The sequence below is a fragment of the Hypanus sabinus genome, chromosome X1, assembly GCF_030144855.1.
Source record: "Hypanus sabinus isolate sHypSab1 chromosome X1, sHypSab1.hap1, whole genome shotgun sequence".
NCBI lineage: Eukaryota > Metazoa > Chordata > Chondrichthyes > Myliobatiformes > Dasyatidae > Hypanus > Hypanus sabinus.
The window spans coordinates 35339897-35367230 of record NC_082738.1 but is presented as its reverse complement, the minus strand read 5'-3'; the positions used below and the strand labels follow the sequence as shown (position 1 = coordinate 35367230).

General features: G+C 40.6%; 1 protein-coding gene across 1 annotated transcript; it reads left to right on the top strand.

Moving 5' to 3' along the window:
* The first annotated feature begins 3909 nt into the window (after positions 1-3909).
* On the top strand, positions 3910-15591 carry mettl1 (methyltransferase 1, tRNA methylguanosine). Its single transcript, XM_059956370.1, has 6 exons — positions 3910-4113; positions 7200-7363; positions 8948-9132; positions 10236-10349; positions 12801-12902; positions 13682-15591. The coding sequence occupies exons 1-6, from the start codon at positions 4034-4036 to the stop codon at positions 13826-13828; spliced, it is 792 nt and encodes a 263-aa protein (XP_059812353.1). The 5' UTR covers positions 3910-4033; the 3' UTR covers positions 13829-15591.
* Positions 15592-27334: the final 11743 nt, after the last annotated feature.

Below are 27334 nucleotides of genomic sequence, written 5' to 3'. Positions count from 1 at the left end.
TCTCTGCAAACTGATTCCAGATGTCAACTAACCCTCAGATCCTCTTCAAATGTCATCTTGTTTACCTTAAACCTATGCTCTCTAGTTTTAGACACCTCTACCAAGGAAAACAGACCCTGGCTATCTATCTTATCTATGTTTCATAATTTTATCTAACTCTATCTCAACCTTACCTGTGAATATGTGCTTATAATGCAAACTTCCAATCCAGGCAAGATCCTTGTGAACCTATTCTGCACCCACTCAAAATTAATCACATCCTTCCTATAGTGTGACAACCAGAAGTGCATGCAATACTCCAAATGTGGCCTAACCTGTGTTTCCAGTTTCAGGGAACTATAAACTCGTACTCAAAGGTTTCTCTGTTCAACAATATTCCACAGGGCTGTCTTTTCACCATATATGTCATGTAACACACACAAAATGCTGGTGGAACACAGCAGGCCAGGCAGCATCTATAAGGAGAAGAACTGTCGACATTTCGGGCCAAGACCCTTCGTCCGACATTTCGTCCGACGAAGGGTCTTGGCCTGAAACGTCGACAGTTCTTCTCCTTATAGATGCTGCCTGGCCTGCTGTGTTCCACCAGCATTTTGTGTGTGTTGTTTGAATTTTCAGCATCTGCAGATTTCCTCATGTATGTCATGTCCTGGTTTAACTTACCAGAAAATGCAACACTTTGCACTTGCCCAAGTTAAATTCCATCTATTAATCATTTGCCCACACTTCCAGTTGGTCTATATCCTGTTGTAACCTTCAACAATTTTCTTCACTATACCATGAATTTGTTGCCATTTGCAACTTATTAATCATAATGTCTACATTGTCATCCAAATCATTAATACATAAAACAAGAAAGGACCCAGCACCTGTCTCTGCAGCACACCACCAATCTGAAAATCAGTCCCCTACTTTCAACTTACCGCCAACCCAGTATCCAATTTGTTAGTTAATCTTGGATCCCATGTGTTCTAAGAACTTTGTCAAAGGACAATGTCTGCCATCCTCATCAATCATTTTGGTCATCTCGTCTAAAATAAACTCAATCAAATTCACAAGATACAATTTTCCTTGCACAAATCCATGCTGACTATCTGTAATCAGTCCTTGACTTTCCAGATGCAAATAGATGCTGTCCCTCAAATCCCTTCCCATGACCTTTCCACCACAGACGTTTGACTCACCAGCCTCTAGTTCTCCGGCTTATCCCTGCTGTCCTTCTATAAAAAAGGAAAACATTAGCCTTCCTCCAGTCTTCTGAATATATATCCTTGGATATTTCATAACTTGACTATTTTTTTGATTATTTTATACTTAATGCAAATATCTCAATTTTTTCTACCTCTGAATTTTCAGATGTAATGATTCTAAATGTGTGATTTAGAATCAAAGGGGGCATTGTTGGATCTGACTGTTTAATTCTTAGATTAGACTGTTTCATTATTTTCTTTGCAGTTTAACAATTTATTATCTGCTTGTATTTTGAATAGTTCTTATATGCATATAACAGTTTAATATGCCTCTAGTGACTAGACAAAGTATAATTCTGGAAAGCTCTGGAAGCTTCTTTGTCCTGTGTTATTTGTATAAGTGCTTTCTCATTGGTTGACTCTTATCTACAAATATGAATGGGAACTTTCCTTATCTCTGTGGTACAAAAACTAGCTGTTCTATAGTAGGCGCCATCTTAACTTGAGCTTTCCCTTCACTTAGTAGACCTCTATCACTGTCTTTTCAACATACCTTTGTTCTATCAACGCTTAATAAAACAATCGTGAAGCAACACATTTTGTGCCTCTTTCCTGACTTCTGGAAGAACCTTGGATTAAAACATCAGAATACAACACACGTCACCCATGGCTAATGAAGGCACAAAGATGTCTGCCTAAAGTTCCAAATTCCTGAAATAATTTTGATCAGTCTCTTTTGCAGCTTGCTTCTAAAATGCAGTACACAGAACTGGACACAATACTCCAGTTGTGGTAAACTTGTGTCTTATAAAGGTTCATCATGATTTCCTAGCATTGGGACTCTACACCTATATTCATAAAACCCATATACATTTTTAAACATTTGTCTTGCTATTTTCAAAGAAGTGTGCACATACATCCTAAATCCCTTTCTCAGGTCTAATGAAGGGTCCCTCCTCTGAATATTGTGTCTAGTTCTAGTCTTCTGACCTAAGGAAGGACACACTTGTGACAGAGGAAGAGAAGGTCTACCAGTTTATTAAGAAGGAGGGGAGGGAGGGGAAGGTGTCATATGAGGAGAGAGCAAACAGACAGCACCTATTCTTTCCAGAGTTAAAAAAATTGAACATGACCACAATTGAAACACACAGAATTCTTATATGGCTTGACAGTGTAAATGAAGGGTGATGTTTCCCTTGTCTGAAGTATCGAAAACCAGGAGTCAAAGTCTCAAAATATATTCAGAAATTCCTGCTCCATTCTTCATGATCAAGACAGAAGGTAACTGAATCATGGCAACTACATTAATCTTTAACTCCAGAGCAATATAGCTCAACTGCTTGGAGAACCTTGGCTTTGTCAGCCGTGTGTGGAGATGAGAGAAATAACTAGCAGGCATCCAAAGGAGGAGCATTTTTAAAGGGTTCAACCTACACATGGAAAACTTCATAATCACTTGGGAATTCTGGGTCACAACAATACCATGAAGCATCAAGTTGGTTGACAATTAATGCAGACTCCACAAAATCCTAATGGCTCTTTTAACTGAGAGCTACTGCCAAGCATGTAATGGGGTCAGGTTAAAAAAGTAGTTTCCTAATTTCACACATCACAGACTGACTAAGTATATATTGCTGAACAATGTGTTCGATTCAGTTAGGTTTGTTTTTATTCCATCTACCACTGATGAAGCTGATCTAATGAAGAATGGAATGGTTCCTGTTTTTCACTGTGGGTCATCTGCACATGATTTTTTATCCTACTTTGAGACATTGGTCCTATGGGCTAGAACTGGAACTGATATGTAATACTATCTTCCCTTTGCTTTCCTTCACATAAAAGCTGTGACCTGCATTTCCCATTGCCAAACAGGTAGGAATATAGCCATGCATTATTGTAGAAAATGTAGGAGGAATGCAATATTCCAATCATGACCTCCCCCTGTCTCTCCTTTTAAGACTCAATTCTTTGACTTGGCTTTATCTGTTCATATTGGTCTGAGAACCCTTATGCTATGTTAAACTTTTCAGTGCTTTCTCCTAGTTAAGTAATAATTCAATTTTAATTTTCTCATTTTTCTTCTCCCCTCTCCCCTCCCAATGTTTGGAATATTCTCCAGCCCCTACCACACATCTGGTCTGTTCAAGGATGGAAGGCAAGTGTGGTTAAATTAATAAAGGGCAATACTCCAAGGTGAAAGTTAAATTAAGCTTGGAGAATGTACCAACGGAGGAAGAATCGTTATCTAAATATAATACTTTAAAGCTAGGATTCTACAAAAAAAATGCTGGTTATGTGACATTGTTGAACTCAGTATTGAAGCTTGCAGGCTGTAATGTGCCCACTTAAAAGATAAGGTGCTATCCTTTTAGCTTAAGTTGAGCTTCATTGGAACAGTGAAGGAGACCCAGTCGATTTTAGGAGCGCAACGTTGAACTTAAGTGACATTAAAGAATCTTTAACTGTTTTCCTCTCTCCACAGATGCTGCCTGACAGAATGAGAAGTTCCAGCATTTCTGATTTTATTCCAGTTTCCCAGCATTTTCAGCATTCTAGCTATAAGACAATAGTTGTCTTGCCACAATGCGAACTCGTATTCAGACTTCGCGTTTTTTTTTCAAATCTCCATAGCAACAGCCGATTCGCACTGATAGGAGGCGCATGGGCGCACTTCAGCGCGTACCGATGATGTCTTTTGGACGCTGCAGGCTCTCAGGAGGCGCACGTGCGGACTCTCGGTGCGCACTGATGACGCAGTTTGGACGCGCCGGACTGTGGACGCCGTGCGAGTACTTTTCCCAATTTGAATTTTCGGGTTTGTTTCTTCTCGTCGAATCGCGAGGATGGCGGTGCCAGCTCCTCAGAAACGTTACTACCGGCAGCGTGCTCACTCCAATCCAATGGCGGATCACGCCTTCGAATAGTGAGTCGTAGATGATGATATCGGTAGTGGTAAAAGAGTGATCGGGGATGAGGGGCGAAAGAGAAAAGTGGGATGAAGGTAAAGAAAGGGGATGCGTTATAGAGCAATACAGTGTCCATACCGACCACGGTGTTGGCATCTTCTTCCCCACTTCTCAGTCCCGAGGAAGGGTCTCGGCCCGAAACGTCGGCTGTTTATTTGTTTCCATAGATGCTGCCTAACCTGTTGAGTTCCCCCAGCAATATGTGTGTGTTGTTTTGGATTTCCAGCATCTGCAGAATTTCTCATGTTTAGTCAATTTTACTACGTTCGGCCCATATCCCTCTGACCCCGCCCCCCCATATGCTTCTTAAATTACAGTATTATATCTCAACCACTTCGGCTGGCAGCTTTTTCCATTATACCCCCCATCGTCTGCAAGGAGAAGTTGCCTCTCAGGTTCCTTTTAAATATTTCCCCTCTCACTCTAAGCCTATGCCCCCTAGTTTTGGCCTGTATGCCTGGGAAAAGATTGTTAACGTCCACCTTATCAAAATCTCTTATAGATTCATAGAAAAATAAGCACAGAAACAAGTCCTTCAGCCCATCTAGTCTGTGCTGAATTTAAATTGCCTACTCCCAACAACCTGCTCTCCATAACCCCTGCCATCCACGTACCTATCCAACCTTCGAAACATTGAAATTGAGCTTGCATGCACCACTTGTGCTGGTGGCTTGTTCCACACTTTCATGACACTGAGTGAAGAAGTTTCCCCCTCATGTACCCCTTAAACTTTTCACCTTTCATCCTTAACCCATGACCTCTAGTTGCAGTCCTACCCAACCTTCGTGTGAAAAGCTTGTTAGCGTTTATCTGATCTATACCTCTCATAATTTTGCATACCTCAATCAAATCTCCCCTCAATCTTCTATGTTCTAGGGAATAAAGTTTTAACCTACTCAATCTTTATATATAACTCTGGTCCTTCAGACCTGGCAACAACATCCTCATGGTTTTATAAAATTCTATTAGGTCACCCCTTATTCTTTTACACACCAGGGAATGAAGACCCAGTCAAGCCAAAATCTCCTGATAACTCGGGCCTTCTAGTCCTGGCAGCATCCTTGTAAATCTTTTGTGCACTTTTCCAGTTTAATCACATCCTTCCTATTACAGGGCAATCAAAACTGTACAGAACACTCCAAATGTGGCCCCACAACTGATACATAATATCCCAGTTCCTATACATGATGTCCTGACTAATGAAGGCCTGTGAAGATGGTGAAAGACACGTTTTTCACCACCCTGTCTGTTTGTGATGGCACTTTCAATAAGCTATACTCCTAAATGTCTCTGTTCCATTACACTCACTAGTGTCCTACCATTCACAGCATCAGTCCTACATTGACTTTCCAAAATGTATTATCTCACACTTATCTGATGGCATAAACATCAATTTCTCTAACTCCTGGTAATTTCTCTCCCTCCCCTTCTCTAGTTTCCATTCCCCATTCTGGTACTCCTCTTTCTCTTCTCTCCTGTCCATCACCTCCCTCTGGTGCCCTCTTCCTTCCCTTTCTTCCATGGTATCAGATTCCTCCTTCAGGCCTTTACTTCTTCCACCTGTCACCTCCAAGCTTCCTCATTATCCCTCTCCCCACCCACCTTTCCCTCACCTGGTCTCACCTATCACCTGCCAACTTCTACTCCTTCCCCTCCCCCACTAGCTTCTTTCCCCTTCCTTTTCAATTCTGATGAAGAATCTCAGCCAGAAACATCAACTGCTTATTCCCCTCCATAAATGCTGCCCGACCTGCTCAGATCTTCCTGTGTTTTGTGTGTATAGCTCTGGGTTTCCATCATCTACAGAATCTCTTGAGGGTCTCTATTGAAATCCATTTGTCACTCCGCAGCCCACTTCCCTAACTAATCAAGGTCCCCCTGTAATCTATAATAATCTTCACAGTCAACAATGCCTTATTTTGTGTCATCTGTAGGCTTACTGATCAATCCTTTTGCATTTGGGAGGCCCTCTATTGATTGGAATTGACCATGGATGTTGCAACCTAGCTGTCATATAAAAGCCAGTTTGGGCAGTGTGATGTGGAGTTTTGAGATCAGAGTTTTCCTTCTCTTAGGTGAGCTACCAGCCACGACAAATGAGCCTCATCTGCCCGAAGCAACTGGTTTTAAGGTGCCAGTAGCCTGCCTTTGCATGGGGTGTTTGGAGCTTTCTGTAGCTCTGGGTTTTTATGGGATGGGGTTGCTAGCCCCATGCCCATCCCTTCTCCTTATGCAGCCGGGCTTGGGACCGTCCATGGTGGAGTTACTTCTGTCAACTGCCTTGCGAAAGCCTAAATAGATGACATCCACTGCCCTGCCCTTATCTACCCTTTTGGTTACCTCTTCAGAAAATTAAAGGTTTGTCAAACATGATTTTCCACACAGAAAGCCATGCTAATGTCTCTGAATCAGATTCTGTCTATTGAAATGCTAGTGGTTCCTGTCCCTCAGAATTCCCTCCAGTAACTTCCCCACTACTGATGTCAGGCTGACCTGCCTGTAATTTGCTAGCTTGTTCTTACTTTCCTTTTTAAACTACAGAACAACATTAGCCATCCTACAGCCTTTGGGAGCTTCACCAGTGGCTAACAGTGAAGGAAGTATTTCTGCAAGGGCCTCTACAATTTCTTCTCTACTCTCCTCAAAGTCCAAGGTTGCACTTGCTTATAACCATAAAACATAGAAGCAGTTCAGAAAATAGTCTACACCTGTCATGGGGATTTATTCACAGTAATGCACTGTAAGCCAGCAAATATCTCCTCCCTGGTAATACGAATGTCCTCCAAAATATCTGCACTAGTTTCCCCATCCCTTGAGCAGCCACAATTTTCTCCTCAGTAAGCATCAAAGAGAAATATTCGAAAAAGAAATCCTACCCGTCTCCTGCAGCTGAAGACATAGATTGCCCTGCTGGTATCTAAGAGGATCTACCCTTTTATTCTTTATATTACCTGGGATTGGGGGCGGGGGATAAAACATTGATCATTTGAATGCTGGAGATGCATTTATTGTGGATGTGAATTCTGTTGTATTTTGTCTCCAGCCCTGTTAGGCCTGAGGAGATGGATTGGTCTCAGTACTACCCTGAATACTTCAAACCACTCTCTGACAAGGATCATCACGATGATGACAAAGATGTAACCGATAATCATTTGAAATCTCAAGTGGAATTTGCAGACGTAGGGTGTGGCTATGGAGGCCTGCTGGGTAAGTATGTGTTATTGGACCAATGTTCTGTGGCTTCACGAGACTTCACTAAGCCTAGGTATTGAAAGTTGCATTTTCCCTTGTGAGTAACTCCTTGTCTATGTTAATTTCAGAAAAACCCTGGAGAGCATTTTAAAATTGAAGATAGTGAACAAGTAGTGTTAAAACACAGAAAGGTCTGAAATCGTAGCTTTTATGGGGCTAAATTAATATTGCAGTTTGGTGACCTTTCATCAGAACTTTTACATTTTAAGAGAGATATCAATTAAGATGCAGTAAAACTGAGGAGGGGAGAAGAGAATGAAAAGCAAGGTCTGAGGTAGGTAGAAGCGGGGAGAAAGTTTGATAGTGGAGGTATCACTTGCATCGCAACATATAGTGAAATGCATCGTTTTTGCATCAGTGGTTAACACAGTCTGAGGCTGTGCTGGGGCTGGCCCACATGTGTTGCCATGCTTCCAGCATCAAAACATACTCACCCTAGCCTTCTGGAATGTGTGAGGAACCTGGAACACTTGGAGGAAACTCACATAGCCACAGGGAGAACATACAAACTCCTTGCAGACAGTGGCAGGAATTGAACTCAATATTTTGATTGCTGGCGCTGTAAAGCGTCATGCTAACTGCGGTGCTACTGTGACGCCAACGGTCATAGGACAAGTAGAAATAGAAAAGAAACATCTGAGGAAGAAATGTTAGAGACATCGCTAGAAATATTTAGTAATTTGTTAGAAACCAATGTCGTACCAGAGGATTCCAGTTGCAGCCTGTCTCCAGATAAGGAGATAGCCTGTATTACATCATGTGTTCACCCACATGATGTGGGTCTCTACTTCCACCACCTTTTCAGGCAACAAGCTCCAAACCCTTACTCTCTATTGCCCTCAACACTTCTGAGCCTTTTTTCCCAGATGTGTCAATCGGGCACTGGTGTTGAGCTCTCTGGTAGGGGAATTTGACCTTTCCTATGCACTTTACATTCAAGTCTTTTAATTTTACAGACAACAATAAATTTCCCCTCTGCCATCTCTGTTCCAACAAAAACAATCCCAGCCCAGTTGATCTATCCTGATTAACAAGGAGGGTGTTGCTGAGCCCTTCTGATATTCTTATTAATAAATTGATGTGGAATAATTGGAGGGCACTGCTGCATTACCTGACTGAACCATTCCAAAAATCAGAATTATGTATCCCCAAAGGTGGGTTATTTTGTGTTGATGAATTGTCGAAATATCCATGTCTGGAGGCACAGTGGATGATTGATTATAACCTGCATCTCTGCCGGTGGAGCACTTGCTTCATCTGGATTATGTGCCCAAACCACAGCTATCACTCTGTAGCTTTCTTTAGTTAGGTCTTCTGTTATGCTTTCATGAGAATCTTCTGGTGCCTCTTTAAGCCAATTTACCTCTATAGAGATTTACAGCAGTGATTTTCTATGCTTCACTTGTACCACATGGAGGAAGAGGTAGAATATGGGCAGGATTGGTTTAAATTGGTGTCTGTCAAATCTCCATCATTCCAGGAAATTCAGTACCAACATCAGGATCAACAATAATGAGGAAAATTTGTTTTTTTTTACAGTGGAGCTATCTCCTCTCTTTCCCAATTCACTAATTCTGGGGCTAGAAATCAGAGTGAAGGTATCTGACTATGTGATAGATCGGATCAAATCCCTAAGAGCATCAAACCCTGGAAAATACCAGAACATCGCTTGCATAAGAAGCAACGCAATGAAGTACTTACCAAACTTCTTCAACAAAGGACAGGTATGGTGCTTAGCTCGTTCAGTAGCCAATTTTGGTTATGTAACTCGAAACTTCAGAATTATGTAATTCAGAAACTTCAACCAATGTTCCAAACACAAGTTAAAATTCCACTAGAGCAGATAAATGTTTAAATTGTATTCAATCTGGAATTGAAATGAGCAGCTGTGTGATTTTTGTTTTTGCATCCGCCCAAGAAGGTAGGAAGGATCTTGATTTAATGTTTTTTTTGAGACAGGTGGCTTTCTTGTTTCGCTCTCCCTCATTACTGTTGTTGGTTTGAATCATGAATCCTGGCCTGTGTAACAACAATAGAGCACTGTGGTTCAGCCCTGTCTTTTGGGGAAGGAAATATACCATATGTTGTATACGTGACTCTCGGTTACCCTCTGAATTATAGACAATAGGTGCAGGAGTACGCCAATTGGCCCTTCGAGCCAGCACTACCATTCAGTGTGATCATGGTTGATCATCCACCATGAGTAATCCATTCCTGCCTTCTCCCATATCCCTTGACTCCATTAGGCAATTAGGCAATCAAATAACTCCGTTTGGGGGAAGTTAAGGACTAGGCATTAAATGTTGCTGTTGTTAGTGATGCTCTTGTCCCACGAAGTTTAACTTTTTGAACTACAGAAACCATTTGCTTGTTTAATCATTGACTGAATACTCTAATAAAAAGGGTCATGAATGGTTAGCCATTGAATCTGAATCAGATTTATTTAATCGACATATGGTGTGAAATTTGTTGTTTTGCTGCAGCAGTATGGTGCAAGGATGTAAAAAATCTATAAATTACAAATAGAAATAATGCAGAAAAAAAGGAATGATGAGGTTCACGTGTTTATAGGTTCATCGATTGTTCAAAAATCTATATTTAACATATTTAAGGCTGAGAATAGATGTTTTTGGACATTGGAGTAAAAGGGTGTTAGAAATGAGCAGAAAAGTGCACAAGAAAGCAATGGTGATCCTGTTGAATAGTAGAGTAGGGTTGGGAGGCTGAATGATCTATGGCTGTTTCCTACATTGTTTAAAATTTGTCTAGCTTCACTTTCTAGGAAGTATATTGCTTTCAGTTTAAAGGGCTTTGTTTCTATTTACAGCTGAGCAAGATGTTCTTTCTTTTTCCGGATCCACATTTTAAGAAGACAAAACACAAATGGCGAATTATTAGCTCAACTTTGCTGGCTGAGTACGCCTATGTTCTGCGTGTGGGGGTAAGAGCCCTTTCTTTCCATATGTATTTGGAAGGCATATTCTAGCAGGCTTCATTCTCGGGAAAAGTTCAAATAAAATTGGGTGCATAGAATTTTTTAATCTTAGTAACAGTATTGCGAAGCCTGCAATAGTCAGTCTCTTCATCAAAATATAAGAAAATAGGAGTGGGAGTAGGCAGCCAGCCTCTCTCCCCTGCCCCCCCCCCCCCCCCCATTCAATACGATCGGGGCTAATCTACCCCAGGCCTAATTTCTCCTGTGCCAGATCCCCATAGCCTTTAATTACATATTTTTTACAAAAAGTATGTACTTTAAAAAAAAGATCCAGCCTCCAGAGATCCCCTACCCCTACGAGAGCAAGTGCCAACACACTTCAGTTTTAAATGGCCACTCCATTGTGACTATGTCCATTCATTCAACACTTTCCCACTAATTGAATCATCTTAATAGCTAAACAGTCAAACACTTTCCCACGAATTGAATCATCTTAATAGCTAACCAGTCATGTCTCCTCAGAATCATATGTTGCAATAGGATCACTTATTTTTCTGAACTCCAAATAATATAGATCTAATTTCTTTAGCTGCTCTTAAATAGGACAGCCCTTTCCTCCCAGGAATTGGCCTACTGAATATTTTTTGGACTGTCTCCAAAGTCAATATATTCTTTCTTAACGAAGGGTAACAAATATAGAATTTAGGTTTTGGCTGAAGCAAACCGCATGCATTTATTAAATGCTCAAGCAAGCTCACATGTAGTTTCTGAGCTCTCTCTTTGCTGCCACCTTATTTTTCTTTAAGATATCTTCTAATACTTCCATGTGAGCATCCCCTGCTTTTAATCACTCCATACATGTCTTAAACTGCCTGAGCATCAAGTTCTGGAATTCCCTCCCTTAAACCTTTCTACCCCTCTTTCCTCTCTTTGTAAGGGCTTGCCATCTGACCTAATAGATCAGCTTTATTTGTATGTCTAAACATAGAGTGAAACACATCATTTGCCTCAACAACCAACACAGTCTGAGGAAGTGCTGGAGCCTGCAAGTGACAATTTGCCTACCATCACAACAGGTCAACAGCCGATGCCTTTTCATTGGCTCTTCACTCAACCCTAGAACACCTGGGCAGCGAAGATGCATACATCAGGATGCTCTTCATTGACTACAGCTCCTCATTCAATACTGTCATCCCTTAAAATAAGCTTTAAGCCCTAGGCCTCAGTAACTCCTTCTGCAATTAGATCCTTGATTTCCTCACTTGCAGAACCCAGTCTATTTGGATTGGCAACAACATCTCCTCCACAATCTCCATCAGCACAGGTGCAGCACAAGGCTGTGTGCTTGGACCCCTGCTGTACTTGCTTTATACCTATGACTGTGAGGCTAAGCACAGCTCCAAAGTCATATTCAGGTTTGCTCACGACACCACTGTTGTAGGCCGAATTAGTGTATAGAAGAGAGATTGAAAATAAGGCTGAGTGGTGCCACAGCAACAACCTCTCACTCAAATGTCAGCAAGACCAAGGAGCTAATTATTGACTTCAGGAGGAGGAAACCAGAATTCCATGAGAGTGTCCTGATTGGGGGGAAATTGGAGTTTGGGGGGGGGGGGAGGGTCAGCAACTTTAAATTCCTCAATGTTATCATTTCAGAGGATCTTTTCTGGGCCCAGCATGTAAGTGCATATACAAGGATTTTCTACTTTTTTAGACGTTTGTGAAGACTCAGTATGTCATCTAAAACTTTGACAACTTTCTGTAGATGTGAAGTAGAGAGTATAGACTGGTTCCATCATGGCTATCATATCCATCATATTTGCTATCTCAATATTTATTACATTTTTTTCCATCTCATTTTGTATTTGCACAGTTTTTTGCACATTAACTGTTGTCTGTCCTATTGGGGCAGTCTTTTATTAATCCTATTGTATTTCTTCTACTGTGAATACCTGCAAGGAAATTAATCTTGGGGTAGTATATGTTAACATCTTTGCACTTTGATAATAAATTTACTGTGACTTTGAGCAAGTCTTGCATTCTTCCAGTGAAACATAGCATGCCGATGACTTACTAACCCTAACCAATGTCTTTGTAATGTAGGAGGAAATTGGATAATTCATAACTCTGGTGTCAACATTTTCCTTGATAATGCTGTCTGCATCTTAGGAGAATTTTTTGAGATTTTTGTAAATTGCAAGTTAGTCTGGTCTGAATTGGGGTTTGTGTCTGCATGTTCCTCAATTCAGGGCCTACTGATTTACAGTATTGGTACAGGAATTAGAAATCTAAAGTCAACATTTAAAGAAAAATGTAAACATTTTAAAATGATTAAATGTTTTTAAAAAAATACATATATCAACAAATGTTTTGCTAAGTAGCAGTGTCACAAGGGCACATTTAATATTTTTCTCTTATGATTTTATGTAACTATTTATCTGCATTTTTCCACATTAGGGTTTAGTTTATACCATTACTGATGTGCAGGAAGTGCATGAGTGGATGGTCAAACACTTCACTGAGCACCCCTTGTTTGAAAGAGTACAGCTGGAGGATCTGGTGAGAATTACACACAAATTTACTACGAAGTCAAAACTGTCTTTTGTCTTGGGTGTATCTTGAAAGCGTAATATATATTAATAATGCTTTGTGCTTCAGTTGTTTTTACAAATATCTTCCACTTTTTATGACAACTTTGCAAGGCTGCAATTCCTTTTGTGTCACTGGTGCTTTAATAGAAGCTAAACTGAAGTTGTACAGCTTATTTAGCCTTGCTAACCCCATCCTGTTCCTGCCCAATCAATCATTACAAGAATCTGAGAAATGAATTTTTTTCCCTTCTCAGCTTTGGGACTCTCAGCTAATTAGGCCAACAGTTGCTATCTTGCCTTTGTTCACAGAAACATACATTTGCAAAGGAGTCCACATTTTGAGTGGATATAAAATCAACTTAAGTTTTATACTGACTTAGAATTATTTCCTAAAAGCAATAAAATTATGGAGACTTGACTGTGAACTATTGGGAATCTTGCATGAGTACGATTTGCAAAAGTCAAATCGAAAGGTTGGCCATGGCTTTGTTAGCATGCTTTGTATACAGTAGAATCTTCTCAGATTATCTCCTCTCTTCCCTTTCTTCCTGTTACATCATATTTGTTGCACTTTGTGGCGCTTTGCTGTGTTTTGAGGCAAGGTGTTTTTTTTTTAGTTATCCCTGTGTAATGTTATTGTGCTATCTAGTTTCCCATTCTTTTTCCCCCTTTGTTCATAGTTGGAGACTGACTATGGCAGCAATGGAGGCTACTTTTCTGAAGCCTGTCTTGTTTTGTTTAATCTAGAAGGATGATGTCATTGTCGATCGTCTGGGTGTATGTACAGAAGAAGGCAAAAAAGTATTAAGAAGTGGTGGACAGAATTTTACTGCAGTGTTCCGACGAATTGAGGGGAAAAACCCGAACATAAAAACTGAAGGGGAAAAGTCATGAGAAGAGCACACCTTGCCTTGATTTTACAAAGAAAGTGACTGTTGAAAGGCACACTGCTCGGTTGGAACACGCTTAGTGTCCTTTCTTTTAGCCACATAAATCAGAGATGCTACATTAAAGAGTGTTGCATTTCATGTTTTTTAATTACAAAACCAGATAAAAGAAATCTAGCATGGAAAAAGTTGATAATTATATTCACACGTGGGTAGGTATTTCAGTGTGCCAACAGTGGAAGCATTGAAAATCAGTTTCATTATATATCATTTTTGAGATGTTCTATTTTTCCCAAAGATTCCCAAAAAATAAGGAATACTTAATTACCTGATGTGATGCAAACTATTCAGTGTGATTTCCTACAAGTTATCACCGTGTCTGTTGTTTATTCTAGCATGTTTGTATTGTTGCTGTGAGATTGGTGTGATAACTTGTTGATTCTGAGACATTCGTTTATACCTGTACATTCCATCACTGCTACTTGAATTGCAACAGCAATTGCACTTCAGAAATAATTTAGAAGCTTTAAAGCATCCTGCGATCATTAAAAAAAAGAAAATGGCAACTTTTTCTCTTGACACCTTAGGGAATTTATCAATGCTATGTTACTGTCCTAAATTACTTTGAACTTCTGGTATAACTGTCCTGAGTGCAATCCACCTTCGGTTTACATGATTTGCCAAGTCAGAAGGGTATGGATTCCAATCCTACTTCAGAAATGTGAAATTTGGCTGGCTGTCTGGTGTGGAACTGAGGGAGTGATGCATTGTTGGAGGTTTCAAAGGTGAGAACTTTTTTTGTTCAAATAAAAATCATTTGGCACCAAAGGAGCAATATGCCACTGGGCTGGCCAAATTTCCTCCCTCTACGTTTGCCACCAGTAGTAGACCAACTGTTTATCCGTTTACTTTTCTTTTCCTGGGACTTTGGGGTACATAGATTGACTTTGCAGCATAGAAAATACTTCAGATTAAGTGAGCTACCTTCAAAACCGAAGTTGTCATGATTATTTATATGGCAGGTATAACCTTGGATCTTAATCAAAGTCAAAATTTTCTTCATCTTTTTATTCATATTCCCATCTGTCCTGCTGGTTTTGAGAAAGTTGGTTCCACTACCAAAGTGTTTCAGTGCCTATGCTGATGTTAGAGCTTTCCCACAGTAGGCTTCAGGTTCATTGCAACATCTTTGCTAATCTAATCATTTAAAACCTATGAACCTGCATTGTTTCTGGTAGACTTTGATAATGGACCAGTTTCAACCGGCTCATGCATACTTTGACAGCAGTCATAGATCAAGTTTATTGTTCTGTTCTAGATAGCAAATTTTTAACCATTTAAATCAAAATTGCTGTTTTCCAACAGGTGGGTCAGAAATTATAGCACAAGGCTTAGAAGAAGACAATAATTAACTGAAAGGTCATCATGTGAGTTAAGGTTGTAAAGAACAGAAATGTATAAAGCCTTTCAAACTTTTGACCTAGAATATGTTAATTGGCTAAGGGTTCTTTTTGGTTGTAAAGAGTGTTTTGTAGACTTGTTCTTGCATCTTAACAAATGAAGAGTTTAAGAAGGGATATCTGTATTTTGTTCTGAGTAAGCAGACACTATTCTCCCATTTTGTTTACTTTTGCCTGCATTTTCAAGCTAGGAAGCTCCTGTCATTTTGGGTGGAATAAGGATATTTATGAAATTGCATTCAGAATTTAAAAACTGCAAGTTTCTGTTCATAGCTTGTGTGTCTTCAGTAAAATATTTCAATTTGTGAAATGCAAGTTTCTCTCCCTTTATTACAATTAGCCTGGCCTTGTATGAAAAGATCATAACTACACAATTTTTGAACAATAATTGCACTATGAATGACCAAAAACTCTTTTTACTGAACCATTGGATGAACCTTAAAGAATATTGCTGCATTTTCACAGCAGAATAATTTTATGTTTTTCACTCTTTCAATAACAGTATATCATGTGAGCAATACCACAAGAGATAACGAGCACTTCTCAAGAAATTGGAATATGTGCAGTTACTGTTTGCTATGCATCAGGCTTAAATGAAAATTTAAGTCAGTAGAAGTGTTTGAATTTCCAGCAATACTTTCTTCATAGATACTGTCGGACTCAAGGATGACTTGTTTCCACTTCTGAGGTGATTGATGTGGGGTCCACAGACATTGCTGCAGGAGAGGTGGTCAATTGGGTTGTTTGTGGGGGTGGTGCATTCCTTATGCCATTTACACACTGCTTTCATGTGTCTCGGTGTCACCTGCAATTCTGTTCCTCCAGTTTGAGTGGCCAGTTGTTTCCAAAAGTCTGGTGATGTTATACTTTGAAGGTTTGAGATTATCTTCATTTTTTCTTCTATGCATCTGCTAATCTTATGTTATGATGGAACTTTGAATAGGATATAAACTTTGGGAGTCTGATGAATAAACTCTTCTTGGGCTTCCAGCTGGGTACAGGAATCAATTATAACCAGCATTTTGATGACAAACTGTGCCATCTTTGGGGATGAAGAAGATGACAGAGTTTGTCTTTGAAACATTGGTTATAGTCGATACCTGTACCCGGCTGGAAGCCCGAGGGGAGATTATTCATCATATATGCCAGGAATGTACTAGATTCTTTTTTGGGAGTCTGATGTTGGCCATGCAAGTGCTGGGATCTGCCTAAAGGAGCTGGGTGACTGTAATTAAGGCCTTAGGACTGGGCTGTTAGCCTGGGAGAAGATGCTAATGATGGCTTGCTTCTCCTGCCACTGGGTTTGGAGGATTTCATAATGATATTGTTGGTGATCTCTCTCCAGTGCTTCAAGGAGATTCCAGGTCTCAGTAGCATATAGGAGTGCAGGGATCACTGCTGTCCAGTAGGCCATGAGTCAATTACTGGGTTTGAGGTCTTAATCTGCAACACCCTTTTTCCTCAGATGACACAAAATGGCCTGCATAGATTATCAAGGATCAACTTGATGTACATGTATTAGGAATTTGCTGCAAACAACACCATTCAACAATTATAAAGAATTAAATAGGGAATAAAATGTGCATAAGTACATAAATACCAGCATATTTACAATATAAGCAGTAGTTTAAAATGCTTTAAAAGTGGTTTAAAATGCTTTCAGTGCAATGATTGGGGTTATAGATGGTGGAGGTCGGGGGGGAGTGGGTTAACTTGAATGATCAGATCAACTGTCTGGAGGAAGAAACCTTTAAGATGGCGTGGTTTTTGTTTTAATACCCTATAGTGCTTTCCAGAAGGGAGCTTTCAGAAAAGCTAGTTTTTGCAGGGTGGATAGTATCTTCAGTGATACTTTTCATTATTGATATCGGCCTTTTGAAAGATGGTTTCCAAGACACAGGAAATGGCCTTGTTATGCAGCTTTATTATCAGAGGGCAATGTGGTGCAACAGGGCAGGTTGCTACAGATTTTCAGTGGAAGCCCCACACACTTGTATGCTGTAATGATCAAGTCAACTTGGAGCCCAGTCCCTGAGTATGCGTTTAAGTGTGCATGATCTGTATACTGCAGCTCAATTACTGAAAATGGGGTTCTGAAGTGGAGCTGATAATGGTTCTGAAAATTATCTCTACTGAAAAGCTTGTTGAATGTGAAATGCAGCACTATAGTGAGGAAGATTGAGGCAAAAATACAGCCTTGGTGAGGCCCTCCATGGGTTGGGGTTGACTGTGGTGTTAGGTCCCAGCTGCCTATATGATAAGCAAGCCAGGGTAGTACAACGTGGAGAGCAAGCTGTTGTCCATGTAGTAGACCCCCACCCCCCTCTCCACACAGCTGATGAATCCAAAGGAATGGCTGAGACCGATACAGTTTGGCAGCAGCGACATTGTAGAATTTGCCAGTCACTGTTGTACTCAATGTAGGACTGCCTTAGGGACTCCAGCTCCAGACTTTGTCCCCAGAGTTGCTCCCAAAGCCTTCCTCATGAGTGAGTATAACTGCAAGGCGGTGGAGATTTGAGATAGCAAACACAAGGAAATCTGCAGATGCTGGAAAAGATGCAGTTGCTGGAGATTTGAGATCAGAGTTTTCCATCTCCTAGGTGAGCTGCCAACCATGGTTGATGAGCCCCAACTGCCTTATTTGATCTTGTTCTGTACTGAGATATCATCTAGTGTGGTTTTGTTGCTTAGTATCACTGCTTGCATGGCATTGGAGGACAAATGTAAGCTGGAGACATTTCTCCAGACAGCTATATTTGAGGATGATGCTCGGTCGCCCTCTATATGGGCAGAGTTGAAGTGTGTATAATAGTTGTAATAATGATGGACTAGAGGTACTTGACATCATTAGTGGGTGGTTTGAGAAATGTGCAATCCTTCCACTGGGCTTCCAATACATAGATCTGGTTCTTCAACTTGCATTCTCCTCTTCCATCATGAGCAGTTGTGAGTCAGAGATTCTCAGGAGTTGGTGAGGATATTGCACTTTCTCAACGATCATCCTTGAACCCTTTCTTCTGTACACCAGGTATTCTTGTTGTGACAGAGGTCAGAATAGTGTGTTTCAGAAGTCTAGTCTCAGGCATGCCTACACAGAACTCGAGTCATAGACTTGCACATCATTGGAAACAGGTCCTTTGGCTCAATTTATCCATGCCAATCATGATGTCTCCAAGCTAGTTTCAGTTGCCTGCATTTGACTGATATCCCTCTAAACCTTTCCAGTCCATATACTGTACCTGTCCAAATGTATTTTGAAAATTGTAATTGTACCCACCTCTACAACTTCCTCTAGCATCTCATTCTACATGCCCATCACCCTCTTCTGGAAAAATTGCCCCTTGGATCCCTTTATAATCTTTCCCCTCTCATTTTGTATCTACATCCTCTAGTTTTTGATTTGCCTGGGGAAACAGACTGTGGCAAGCCACCTTGCTTGCGCCCTTCATGAGTTATATACCTCTCTAAGTTCACCCCTCAATTCCTATGCTCTAGAGGAAGAAGTCCAAGCCTATCCGGACACTAAGCATTACTCAAGCTGTAAAGTAATACCCTCATGATTTTTTTTGCCTGGTGATGAACCATTTTAACTTTTATCCCATTCCCATTCTGACATGTCTGATAATGGTCTCCTCTTTTGTCACTGAGGCCGCTCTCAGGGTGGAGGAGCAACACGTCATATTCTGTCAAGGTAGTTTCCAACCTAATGGCACGAACATCGATTTCTCTTTCCGGTAATTTTTACCCTCCCCCTTCCCTCTTTTTTTCTCCACTCTGGCTTCTCTCCTTGCCTGCCTATCACCTCCCACTGGTGCCCCCCTCCTTCCCTTTCTCCCATGGTCTACTCTCCTTTCCTATCAGATTCCTTTTTCTCCAGCCATTTACCTTTCCCATCCACCTGGCTTCACCTATTACCTTTCGGCTAGTCCTCCTTCTGCACCCCCCCCCCCCACCTTTTTATTGCATTTCCCATCTTCGTTTACAGTCCTGAAGAAGGGGTCTCGGCCCAAAACATTGACTGCTTATTTGTTTCCATAGATGCTGCCTGACCTGCTGAATTCCTCCAGTGTTTATTGACGATAGTAAGCCTACGTACAAAGTCAGAAATCAGAAGATTGAGCATGGTGGGACTAACATTCCAAGTTGTGTATATTTAAATGTAAGGAGTATTGTAAGAAAGGCTTATAAGCTTAGGGCATGGATCAGCATGTGGAATTATGACATTGTAGCCATTAGTGAAACTTGGCTGCAGGAGAGACAGGACTGGCAGCTCATTGCTTCATTGTTTTAGAAGTGATAGAGTGGTAGAGTCAAGAAAAATGTGCGGCAGTGCTCAGTCAGGCCAGACTGGAGAGCTCATCTACTGAGGCTTTATGAGTAGAACTGAGGAATAAGAAAGGTATGACCACGTTAATGGGATTATATTATATAGCAACTAACAGTCCATGGGATTTAGAGGAGCAAATTTGTACAGAGATCGCAGACTGTTGTAAGAAACATAAGGTTGTGATAGGTGATTTTAACTTTCCACATATTGACTGGGAAAGAGTTTGTCAAATGTGGTCAGGAAAGTTTCCTTCATCAGTGCATAGAAGTCCCAACAAGAGAGAGTGCAATACGAGATCTCATATTAGAGAATAAGACAGGGCAGGTGACAAAAGGGGAACACTTTGCATCTCATGATCATAATTCCATTCATTTGAAGGAGAGTACAGAGAAAGATAGGTCTGGTCCTCTAGTTGAGGTTTTAAATGGAAGATAGGTCAATTTTAATGGTCTCAGAAATGATCTGGCAAGTGTGGATTAGACAGATTGTTTTTTGACACAGGTGTACTTGGTAAATGGGAGGCCTTTTGAAAGTACGGAGTTTGTATATTCCTGTCAGGGTAAAAGGCAAGGATAACAGGTTTAAGAACACTGATTTTAGAGAGATATTAATGCCCTGGTTAAGGAGGAAGAGGTGCATAGCAAATATAGGCAGGTAGGAACAAATGAGGCACTTGAGAAGTATAGCAATGCAAGACAACACTTGAGAAGAAAGTCAGGAGGGCTAAAAGAAGACATGATGTTGCTCTAGCAGACAAGGTGAAGAAGGGCTTTTACAAGGGCCCTACAGATTCACTTTAGGACTCACTTTCAAGGACTCTTCATCTCATGTTCTTGATATTTATTGCTTATTTATTATTATTTCATTTCTTTCCTCTTTTTTTTGTATTTGCACAGTTTGTTGTGTTTTTTATGGCACATTGGTTGCTGTCCATCCTGTTGGGTGCGATCTTTCATTGCTTCTATTGTTTCTTGTATTTCCTGTGATTGCCCACAAGAAAATGAATCTCAGGGTTGTATATGACATATATTTACTTTGAATGTTGAGATTATATTAAGAGCAAAAGGATAGCAAGGGACAAAATTGGTCCTCTTGAAGATCTATGCATGAAGCCGAGAGAGATGGAGGAGATCTGAAAGGGATATTTTGCATCTGTATTTACCCAGGAGGTGGATGCAGAGCATATAGAAGTAAGACAAAGCAGCAGTGAGGTCATGGACTGTATACAGATTACAGAGAAGGTGTTTGCTGTCTTGAGGCAAAATAGGGTGGATAAATCCCCAGTGCCCGACAAGATGTTCCCTTGGACCCTGTGGGACACTAGTGCAGAAATTGCGAGGGCCCTAGCAGAGATATTTAAGTCCTTAGCAACTGTGAGGTGCAGGAGATTGGAAGATAGCTTATGTTGTTCCATTGTTTAAGAAAGGCCCTACGAATAAGCCGGGAAATTATAGGCCGGTGAGTCTAACATCAGTAGCGGTTGTGTTATTGAAAGGTATTCTAAGGGACCAGATATATTAGTATTTGGATACACGAGATAGTCAACAAGGCTTTGTGCATTTTAGGTCATGTCTAACCAGTCTTAGTTTTTCAAGGAAGGTACCAGGAAAGTTGCTGAAGACAAGACAGTGGATGTTGTCTACTTGGACTTTAAGGTTCTGAATGGGAGATTGGTTAAGAAGGTTCAGTTGCTTGCATATAGGATGATGCAGTAAATTGGATTAAACATTAGCTTAATGGGTGAAGCCAGTGAGTGGTAGTAGATGGTTGCTTCTCTGACTGGAGGCCCGTGACTAGTGGTGTGCTGCAGGGATTGGTGGTGGGTACCTTGTTGTTTGACATCTATATCAACGATCTGGGTGATAATGTTGTTAACCAGATCAGCAAACTTTCAGATGACACCAAGATTGGGCGTGTAGTGAACAGTGAGGAAGACTATCAAAGTTTGCAGAGGGATCTGGACCAGCTGGGAAAATGGGCTGAAAAATGGCAGACAGAATTTAATGCAGACAAGTGTGAGGTATTACACTTTAATAGGACTAACCAGGGTAGGTCTTGTACAGTGAGTGGTAGGGCACTGAGGAGTGTGGTAGAACAAAGTGATTCTGGGAATGCAAGTCTATAATTCGTTGAAGGTAACATCATGGTTAGATGGGGTCGAAAGAGAGTTTCTGGTGCATTGGCCTTCATAAATCACTAAGTATTGAATACTGGAATTGGGATGTTGAAGTTGTGTAAGACATTGGTGGGGCCTAATTTGGAGTAACGTGTGCAATTTTGGCCACCTACCTACTGAAGAGATATCAATGCTTGAAAGAGTGCAAAGAAAATTTATGACGATGTTGCCGGGACTTGAGAATCTGGGTTATATGGAAAAGTTGAATAGGTTAGGATTTTATTCCCTTGATTGAGAAGAGATTTGATAGAGGTATGCAAAATTATGAGGGGTGTAGATAGGGTAAATGCAAGCAGGCTTTTTCCACTGAGGTTGGGTGGGACTAGAACTAGAAGTCATGAGTTAAGGGTGAAAGGTGAAATGTTTAAGGGGAACATGAGGGGAAACTTCTTCACTCGGCTGGTAAGAGCTGTCAGCAGAAGTGGTAGATGTAGGTTCAATTTCAACATTTAAGAGAAATTTGGATAGGAACATGTACGGGGGTGGTACGGATGGCTATGCTCCTGGTGTAGGTCGATGGGACTAGATGGGTTGAAGGGCTTGTTTCTGTACTGTAGTATTTCATGTATTTATAAAGTACCACCATGGAGAAACAGAAATAGAGGGAATGGAGCCAAATGTACAACAGCTGGCACAGATACAGTGAGCAGAAAGGCTTCCTGTGCCACAAGTATCTGTAAACTACACAGATGATGACAGTAATTAACATCTGGGCTAGCTGTGTTGGGTACAGCTATTAAAACTTTTGCAGGATGTTGGTGAGCTTAATATTTGTCAGTCTATTGTTCATGACATTAGAGTCCTCACATTGTTAATATGATAACAGATATCATTTAGTGATTGAGGGCAACGCTGGTGCTAAATATTCAGATGATTGCTGGAGAGTGCTGAGTTTGCCATTCTCATGCATTAATGCTCTGGTTGGTTTCTGTCTGTTATAATAGGAGAATAATGAACTAGGATTTCTCACTGGCTGATTTTGCAGTAATTAGTGAATCAGTCTACAGGAAGACTTGTCACTACTTGAAATACTTTGTACAGCCTCACAAATGAGGGAAGGTCACTTGCAAAGTATCAGAAGGCTCTCGGATTGAAACATCAACTGTACTCTTTTTTTCCATAGATGCTGCCTGGCCTGCTGAGTTCCTCTAGCATTTTATATGTATTGCTTGAATTTCCAGCATCTGCAGATTTTCTCTTGTTTGTGAGAAGGCTGTTCTCCGTGTTCTGACCCAGAGTTTACTCTCTGTAAACGTAAGGTCATTCAAAACTCTGTTGTCGGTGTACTAATGCTCACCCATTACCCATTACCCCCGTGCTTGCTGAACTAAACTGGCTCCAGATTAAGCAATACCTCTATTTTAAAGTTCTTTATCTTGTTTACAAAGCACTCTATAGCCCTTGCCCTGACTCATACCCTGAGATTTGTGTTTCCACATTTGTTTTCAAGGGTAAAATTCCAGTTATGATTTGTATCATGCAATATTGCTTTTGTTCATACCTGATCATTACCACAAAAGATTACTAATATGGGCTAGAAAAGTTTTGTACCAATTTTTTTTTGCTATTTATTTGTGGGGTGTGGGCAATGCTCAAGACTGGTGTTTATTGCCCATGAACTGAATGGCTTCCTGGGATATTTCAAGAGTAACAAATAAATTACCTTGATAAGTAGGTCTGAAATCACAGACAGACCAGAAAGGATAAGAATAGCATATTTCCTCAGGTGCATTAGTGAAGCAGGTTGAGTTCCATGATTGCCAGGTAGTTTACTGATGCCTGCTTTTTAATTCAAAATTTATTTAATTAACAGAATTTACTTTCCAAAGGTGCTGCTGGGATTTGAACTTGTATCTCAAGAATATTACTCAAAGTATAAATTACTAGCCCAGTAATAACTATGTTTTGCAAATATAGACAAATTAAAGTAAGACGAGCAGTACAGAGATGAGTTAGAAGATCATCCGTGATCTTGTTGAATGAGCAAGAGCTAGTTTATGAAGTGTTTTGCTAAATAGTCACTTATTTATGGTTGGTACTATTGGCACTAAATAGCTGAGCGATAAGATTGCCGGCTTAGTTTCATAGCAGTTTTTTCCCATGTTTCTTCATTTCGGCTCAATGCTGCAAAATATCTCAGCGATTAGCACTTGTGAGAAATATTCCTCTCAAGAAGCTTGCTTCATTATCAAGCTTGTTAATGGGTGTATTATAATTAATGGGAGTTTTGCAGGTGTCAGCAGTGGATTATCACTCTGAATTTGCTGTTACAGAAAACAGATGCAGCAGAATGCAAACTCTGGAATAGGAACAAAATTCATGCCCCCATACATCAAAGGATTAAGTATACTGAAAAAGTGACTGACATGGTTTGTGCATTTATTTAAGTCAACCCTTTCATGTTAAGTAAAATTAGTTTATCAACATAAACTTTGGGTCATTTTCAAAATAAGAGCGGGAAGGTCATGATACAATTTTATAAACCATTCGTTAGGTTCAGATGGCATACAGTGTGCAATTTTGGTTGAAAAAAATGGAATCGGAGAGGAGTTTCATCAGGGTGTTGCCTGGGATAGAATATTTCAGCTATGAGGAGGGACTGGATAATTTGGGTAGTTTTGCTTGGAGCATAGGAGGCTGAAAGGGTACTTGATAGAGGTGTACAAAATTTACAAACAAAATATGGTATATAGTTGGAAACTTCCCCACAGCATTGATGCTCAATATGAGGGCATAGGTTTAGAGTAAAGGATAAGAGCCTTAGTGAGGATTTGAGGAGGTTTATTTTACACCCAGAGCGTGGTTGGAATCTGGAACTCAGTGGCAGAGCCAGAGACAGAGAGCATCTAGGTATATAGACAAGGACTTGTTTCACCAAGGCATAGAACGCTGTCAATTAAGTGCAGGTAAATTGAATCAGTATCAGCAGTAACTTGATGTTTGGCATGGACATGGCGGATTGAGGCCTGTTTCTGTGTTAGGTGACTCTGACTCTATTGATTTTGATGAGTTGTGTTTGCATGTTAAACAAAGTCTAAGTGGAAAGCTTTACTCTGGTAATCTGCCCAGGTTGGAACAATTAAATGAGTTGGGATGTGGAGAAAATACAGAGTATTTGCACAGGAATCTGTGTCACTTGGCTTGATCTGACTGCCTATTCCATATGGCAAAAAGACAAAATCAATACAAAGCTCTGTGCATAGATTCAATATATTCTGCAAACAAAAAAAACTTATCACTGAGCTCAAGGTTCCTTATAATTTGCTGAGTGTATTTAAAACAAGTAATTGTGTGAGGAGTATGATTAAAATTGTACACAACCTGGCTTTGTGATCATCAATGATAAAACTCAATCCAATGTTGTTGAACTATTAATTCTATCTAACAGCTGTTGACTTAACAAATTTAAAATGTGGCCGCTTTAAATATCAAAATGACGCTAGATTTGGAACTGAGGAGATTTGTAAATCAGCTGAATTACTGAAATGATCATTAAGACATGTTAATGGAGTTAAGAGTATTGCCACAAAATTATCTTGTAAACACTGATTACATCTTTGCTTACTAAAGAAACATTACAACACAAAGCAGTATTAGTGTTCAAAGAAGGCAAGGTTCATCAATGTGTAAAATGGACTCATGTCAGGATTCCTATAGTATTTTTCCATCAGCTAAAATTTCTTGAATAACTTTTAAAAAGTGTAATAATTCTTTAAGATCTGCTGATGGAGCTTTCCTCATCCAGACAAGTGAATAATATAATATTCCATTAGTGAGTCACTTGCTTCTGTTTGACTCTTGTAGCCACAGTGTGTGGCTGTATCGGTTGAGTTTCTGGTCAGGATGTTAATGGTTGGGGTCTCGAAAATGGCAATGCCATTCAATGTCAAGGATGGGTAGTTACTTTCATAATCAAATGTCACTTGCCACTTATCAGCCCATGTCTGAATGTTGTCTAGGTTGTTGTATGTAGGCATGGATTGGTTCATTCACTGAGGAGTTGCAAATGGAATTTAATATTGTCCAGTGAACATTTGGCCCCAAACCTCATCACCACCTGGATTCTAGAGGAAAGGTGAATATGACTGGCTTAGTCATCAAGCCAGTGGGTACCAAGGAGAAAACACTCCATTGGTTAAAGTCATACCTTGCACAATGTGGTTGCAGTTGTCAGTAATCTCAGCCCCAGGACGTCAGTGCAGGAGCCCCTCAGGACAATGTTCCAAGACTGGCCATCTTCAAGTTCATCATTAGAAAGGTCAGAAATATGTTAGTTGCTGATCACTGTGCAATGTTCAATTCCATTGAGGAGGTGCTGCCCTTCCAAGGAAATGTAAACCGAGACTTTGCCTGCTACCTCAGGTAGGTATGAATAAACTGTCATGTTGTTTTGAAGAATGGTGAATTTTTGGACCACTATTTATCCCAACTCATTAAAGCAGATCTGGAGTCATTATTACATTGCAGTCTGTGGGACTTTACTGTGTTCTATTTTAGAATACTGGCTACACTTCCTGAGCAAATAGAAGGTGCAGCCAAAATGCAAGTCTCCCTTTCTAATGCTATAATTTATCGTGAAGCTTTAAGCAAACGAGTGTTTGACAGTAGCCATGCATGTACAAGTGAGAGCAATTCAACAACCCATGCTCTCATGAATTTTCCAATCATGTTAGTTAGCTCTGTAATCCAACCTTTCCTGTGGGTCATTGTGGCATTGTTGCCAAAACTCATTGGGGGGGTGGGGGTGGAGGAGCAGTCTTTATTATGTATTTGCATTTACTATGTGTTTGGACCTTGATGCCATGTAGGTCTGCATAATCCATCAGACCTCCAGCTAATCTGGGTGCAAAATTGAGGGCAAATTAAGTATTTGTGTGGGTAGCACTGGGCACAGAATGTGCTCTAAGTGGTATACCAGCCCAACTTGGACATGTATCACAGTTCCTACGTAGCTGGGTCTAAATCCTGAAACTCCCTGATTAGAATCACTGTGAGAAAGGGGTGGTGGGGGGGGGGGAAGAGTGCAAATACTGGAAACAGTCAGCAGGTTGGATAGCAGCTGTGGAAGGAGAAATAAGGTTAACATTTCAGATCCTTGTTCTGATGTAGGGTCTCGGACTGAGCTCCTACTCTCTCTCCGTAGCAGCTGCCGGCATCTGAGATCACTTTAGAACAGAGATGAGGAGGAATTCCTTTAGCCAGAGGGTGGTGAATCTGTGGAATTCATTGCCAGCGATAACTGTAGAGGCCATGTCACTGACTATATTAAAAGAGGAGGTTAATATGTTCTTGATTAGTCAGGGCGTCAAAGGTTCCGGGGAGAAGGCAGGAGTGAGGGGTTGAGAGGGATCATAAATCAGCCATGATGGAATGGCGAAGCAGACTCGATGGGCCGAATGGCCTGCTCCTGCTCCTGCTCCTGCTCCTGCTCCTCTGTCTTCTGGCACCTTCACAACTGCAGTGGTTCAAACAGAACTCTCCACGCTCTCAGGGGCAATTGGGGATGAACAATAAGTTTCTCTGCACCAGGTACATTCTGGCTGTAGA